Source organism: Leucoraja erinacea, unplaced genomic scaffold (assembly GCF_028641065.1).
Source record: "Leucoraja erinacea ecotype New England unplaced genomic scaffold, Leri_hhj_1 Leri_57S, whole genome shotgun sequence".
Classification (NCBI taxonomy): Eukaryota; Metazoa; Chordata; class Chondrichthyes; order Rajiformes; family Rajidae; genus Leucoraja; species Leucoraja erinaceus.
Window position 1 is genome coordinate 657,501 of NW_026576487.1, and position 5,408 is coordinate 662,908.

The following is a 5,408-nucleotide window of genomic DNA, read 5'->3' on the forward strand; positions in this document are numbered from 1 at the left end:
TCTATGGACAAAACACAAAGCGCCGGAGGAACTCAGCGGGCCAGGCAACATATGTGGCGAGAATTAACACGGCGGCGGCGCGGTGGCGCAGCGGTAGAGTTGCCGCCTCACAGCGCCAGAGACCCGGGTTCAATCCCGGCCGCGGGCGCTGCCTGTACGGAGTTTGTACCTTCTCCCTGTGACCGCGTGGGTTTCTCCCGGGTGCTTCGGATTCCTTCCGCAGTCCAAAGACGTGCGGGTTTGTAGATTCATTGGCTGAACATGTCCCTAGTGAACTCAAGCGTCGGATCATCTCTACCGCTGCACCACAGTAGCTTAGTTTAAGATAGACACAAACATGCTGGAGTAACTCAGTGGGTCAGGCAGCATCTATGGAGAGAAGGAATAGGCGACGTTTCGGGTCGAGACTCCATAGGTGCTGCCTCGCCCGCTGAGTTTCTCCGGCATTTTTGTCTACCTTTTATGCCATTCAGTGTGTCTTACCTCGTAACGCGAGACAGCACAGAAAGATAAGCAGGGCGGCGGAGCGAAGATGCATGGCAGGTTGCAACGTCCAACGGGTATGAGTGACCAAGCCAACCGTTGCTGAGATCTGGGACTGAGAGCTGAGCGAATGAGGAAAATCACCCGGTATGTACTGCCCTCATCACGGACTATCCACCGTGTAGACTCTGCGATGCACAAAACCGGATGCGAGGTGGGGCCACATGCATTTCGCCCACAGAGTTGCAGGAAGGAACTGCAGATGCTGGTTTAAACGGAAGATAGGCCCGACATGCTGGAGTAACATGCAGCATCTCTACGGAGATGCAAGGGCGGCTAAAATCGAGTCCGCCTAAACCTGGTTCCTTCTGCTAAACACTTCAACTCCCCCTCCCATTCCCACACCGACCTTTCTGTCCTGGGCCTCCTCCATTGTCAGAGTGAGGCCCAGCGCAAATTGGAGGAACAGTACATCATATTTTGCTTGGGTAGTTTACACCCCAGCGGTATGAACATTGAAATCTAACTTCAGATATCCCTTGCTTTCCCCGCTCTCTCCATCCCCCCCCCCCCCCTTCCCACTTCTCCCACTTGTTTTACCGTCTCCGACTACATATTATGTCTATACAGCCCACTCCTCTGACATCAGCCTGAGGAAAGTTCTCAACTCGAAATGCCACAGGATCCAGAGAACCGGCCACCACCGGCAGAGAATTTCATAGACTCACAATCTCCGGGTGAAAAAGTGTTTCCTCATCTCCATTCTAAATGGCTTACCCATTATTCTTAAACTGTATGTGGCCCCTGGTTCTGGACTCCCCCAACATCGGGAACATGTTTCCTGCCTCTAGTGTGTCCAACTCCTTAATAATCGCATATAAGAGTCCCTCTCATCCTTCTAAACTCCAGAGTGTACAAGCCTAGCCGCTCCATTCACTCAGCATATGACAGTCTCGCCATCCCAGGAATTAAACTTGTAAACCTACGCTGCACTCCCTCAATAGCAAGAATGTTAAATTAGAGGACCAAAACTGCACATAATACTCCAGGTGTGGTCTCACTAGGGCCATGTACAACTGCAGAAGGACCTATTTGCTCCTATACTCAACTCCTCTTGTTATAAAGGCCAACATGCCATTAGCTTCCTTCACTGCCTGCTGTACCTGCATGTTTACTTTCATAGACTGACGAACAAGGACCCCCAGATCCCGTTGTACTTCCCCTTTTCCCAACTTGACACCATTTAGATAATAATCTGCCTTCCTGTTTTTGCCACCAAAGTGGATAACCTCACATTGATCCGCATTAAACTGCATCTGCCATGTGTCTGCCCACTCCCCAACCTGTCCAAGTCACCCTGCATTCTCATAGCACCCTATTCACAAAATGTAGTGATACAAGAGGAAGTTTGGATGAATATCTTACTGATGAACAATCACTAAAGGTGGATGTCGGGAAAGGGGTGTGGGTCGGGAGTTAAATATAATGTCTGATTCCTTAAACACAGGAAACACTCCCTACATGCAAGCCAACGAAATGCAGACTCTAAAGAGTTAAAATGATCGAAAACAGTGTTGTTTCGACATTCTTGTTGCTTCTGCAGTCGGGCGGAAATGAGCTGAGCGGCAGGAAACCATCGCACTTATCACCGATCAATTTTTTTTTCCGACGAACGATCAACAACGTATTGGTCCAATCTTAACGGTGGTTCTGCATCTGGGTCAGTGGAAATCCCTCTCTCCCTCTCCCCTCTTTCCCCTCTCTCTCCCTCTCTCCCCCTCTCCTTCCCTCTCCCCCCTCTCCCCCCCCCCTTCCCTCTCCCTCCTTCCCTCTCCCTCCTCTCCCTCTCCTCCCCTCCCTCCCTCCCTCCCTCCTTCCCTCTTCTCCCTCCCTCCCTCCCTCCCCCTCCCTCTCATCCCTCCTTTCTCCCCCTCCCCCCCTCCCCCCCTCTGCCCCTTCCCCCTCCTCTCTCTCCTCCCTCTCTCCCTCTCCCCCCTCTCCCCCTCTTCCCTCTCCCCTCCCCCTCTCCCCTTTCTCCCCCCTCTCCTCCCTTTTCCCCCTCCCTCCCCTCTCCCCCTCTCCTCCTCCCCCCTCCCCCTCCCCCTCCCCCTCTCCCTCTCTCCCCCTCTTCCCCCTCTCCCTCGCTCCCCCTCTCCCTCCTCCCCCTCCCTTCCTTCTCTCCTCTCTCCCCTCCTCCTCTCGTTTCCCCCTCCCCTCTCCTCTCCTCCCTCTCCCTCCCCCCTCCATCTCTCTCCCCTCTTCTCCCCTTCCCCCCTCTCCCCCCTCCCTCTCTCTCTCCCCTCTCTCCTCCCTCTTCCTCCTCTCCTCTCCCTCCCTCTTCTCCCTTTTTCTCGCCCTCCCTCCCCCTCTCTCTTCTCCTCCCTCTCCCTCTCTCCCCCCCTTCCCTCCTTCCTTCTCTCCTCTCCCCCTCTCCCCCTCACCTTCTCTCCTCCTCTCCTCTCCCTCTCTCCCCTCTTCCCCCTCTCCCCCTCTCCTCCCTCCCCCCCTCCCCCTCTCCTCCTTCTCCTCCCTCTCTCTCTCTCCCCTTCCCTCTCTCTCCCCCTCTCTCCCCCTCTCCCCCCTCCCCACTCCCCCTTCCCTCTTTTCCCTCTCCCTCTCCTCTCCCTCTCCCTCCTCTCCCCCTCTCCCCCTCCCTTCTCCCCCCCTCCCTCTCCTCCCTCCTCTCCCTCTCTCCCTTCTCCCCTCCCTCTCCTCTCCCTCCTCCCTCTCTTCCCTCTTCCTCCCTCCCCCTTCCCTTCCCCTCTCCCCCTCCTCTCCCCTTTCGCCTCTCTCTCCTCCCTCCTCTCTTCCCTCTCTCCCTCTCCCCTCTCCCCTCTCTCTCTCCCTCTCCTCCTCTCCCCTCCCCCTCTCTCCCTCCTCTCCTCCCCCCTCTCCCCTCTCTCTCCTCCTCCTCCCTCTCTCCTCTCCTTCCCTCCCTCCCTCTCTCTTCTCCCTCCCTCTCTCTTCTCCCCCCCTCTTCCTCTCTCCTTTTTCTCCCTCTCCCTCTCTCTTCCCCTCTCCTCTCTCTCTCTCTCTCCCCCCCCCCCCCCTCCCCCCCCCCCTCTCTCTCTCTCGCCCCCCCCCTCCCCTCTCCCCCCCTCCCCCCTCTCTCCCTCTCCCCCCTCCCCCTCTCCCTCTCCCCCTCTCTCTCTCTCTCTCTCCCCTCCTCTCTCCCTCTCCTCCCCTCTCCCTCTCTACTCCCCCTCTCTCCCTCTCTCTCTCTCTTCTCCCCCTCGGGGAGTAACATCAGAGGCGCCAGTAGCGAGGGAGCCTTCCCTCTCTCCTTCCCTCCCTGCCCTCCCTCTCCTCCTCTCCTCTCTCCTCCCTCCTCTCCCTCCTCTCCCCCTCTCCTTCCCTTTCCCCCCCCCTCCTTCCCCTCTCCCTTCCTCTCCCCTCTCCCCCCTCCTCCCTCTCCCCCCTCTCCCCCCTCTTTCCCTTCTCCCTCTTCCTCTCCCTCTCCCTTCCCCCTTCTCCTCTCCTCCCTCTCTCCCCCCTCCCTCTCTCCCTCTCTCCCCTCCCCCTCCCCATTTTCTCCTTCTCCCTCTCCCCCTCTCTCCTCTCCCCCTCCACATTTTCTCCTCCCCCTCTCTCCCTCTCCCCCTCTCCCCCTCTCCCCTTTCCTCCCCCTCCCTCCCCCTCCTCTCCTCCTCCCTCTCCCTCTCTTTCCTCCCTCTCCTCTCTCCCTCCTCCCCTCCTCCCTCCCTCTCTCCTTTTCCTCCTCTCCTCTTCTCTCCATCTCTCCTCCCCTTCCCTCTCCCTCTTCTCCCCCTCTCCCTCTCCTCCCTCCCTCCTCCCTCCCTCCTCCGCCCCTCCTCTCCTCCTCCCCCCTCTCTCCCTCTCCCTCCTCCCTCTCTCCTCTTCCCCTCTCTCCCTCTCTCCCTCTCTCCCCTTTCCTCTCTCCCCTCTCCCTCCTCTCTCCTCTCTCTCTCCTCTCTCCCCCTCCCCCCTTCTCCCTCTCCTCTCCTCTCCCTCTCCCCCCCCCCTCCCTCTCCCCCCTCTCCCCCTCTCCTCCTCTTCTCCCTCCTCTCCCCTCCTCTTTCCCTCTCCCTCCCCTCCTCCCTCTCCTCTCCCCTCTCGTCTCCTCTTTCCCTCTTCTCCCTCCCCCCCCTCTCTCCCTCCTCCTCCTCTCCCTCTCCTCCCTCTCCCCCCTTCCCTCCTCTTTCTCTCCCCCTTCTCTCCTCCTTCCCCCTCCCTCCCTCTCTCTCCCTCTCTCCTTCTCCTCCCTCCCTTTCTCTCCTCCTTTCCTCTCCCCTCCCCTCCCCTCTCTCCCTCTCTTCCCTCTCCTCCCCCTCTCCTCTCCTCTCTCCCTCTCTCCCCCCTCTTCCTTCCTCCTCCCTCTCCTCCCCCTCTCTCCCTCTCTCCCTCTCCCCTCCTCCCCCCCCCCCTCTCTCCCTCTCTTTCTCTCTCTCTCTCTCTCTCTCGCTCTCCCTCTCTCTCTCTCTCTCTCTCTCTCTCTCTCTCTCTCTCTCTCTCTCTCTCTCTCTCTCTCTCTCTTTCCTTCTTTTCCCTCTCTCTCCCCCCCCCTCCCCCTCTCCTCTTCTCCTCTCCCCCTCTCCCCCCTCTCCTCGTTCCCCTCTTCTCCCCCCTCCCCCCTCTCCCCTCTCTCCCCTCTCTCCCCCCTCCCCTCCTCTTTCCCTCTCTCCTCCTCTCCTCTCTTCTCCCTCTCCTTCTCCCTCCTTCCTTCCTCCTCTCTCCCCCCTCCTCCTCTCCTCCCCCCCTCTCTCTCCTCTCCTCTCCCTCTCCTCCCTCCCCTCCTCCCTCCTCTCCTCTGCTCACCTCTCCTCTCCTCCCTTCTCCCCTCCTCTCTTCCCCTCCTCTTTCCTCTCCTCTCCCCTCTCCTCCCCTCCCCTCCTCTCTCCCCCCCCTACCCCCCCCCCCCTCCCCCCTCCCCCCCCCTCCCCTCTCTCTCCTCTCCCTCTCTCTCT

At 59.4% G+C, this 5,408-nt stretch overlaps 1 protein-coding gene across 1 annotated transcript in view; it reads right to left on the reverse strand.

Annotated features, from left to right (window-relative positions):
- Positions 1 to 600, reverse strand: part of LOC129694204 (uncharacterized) — a 6,361-nt gene extending 5,761 nt beyond the window's left edge. The window contains exon 1 of the mRNA XM_055630921.1: positions 484 to 600. Coding sequence (XP_055486896.1) covers positions 484 to 538 — 55 coding nt within the window. The 5' untranslated portion in view covers positions 539 to 600. The remainder of the gene's footprint in view (positions 1 to 483) is intronic.
- Positions 601 to 5,408: the final 4,808 nt, after the last annotated feature.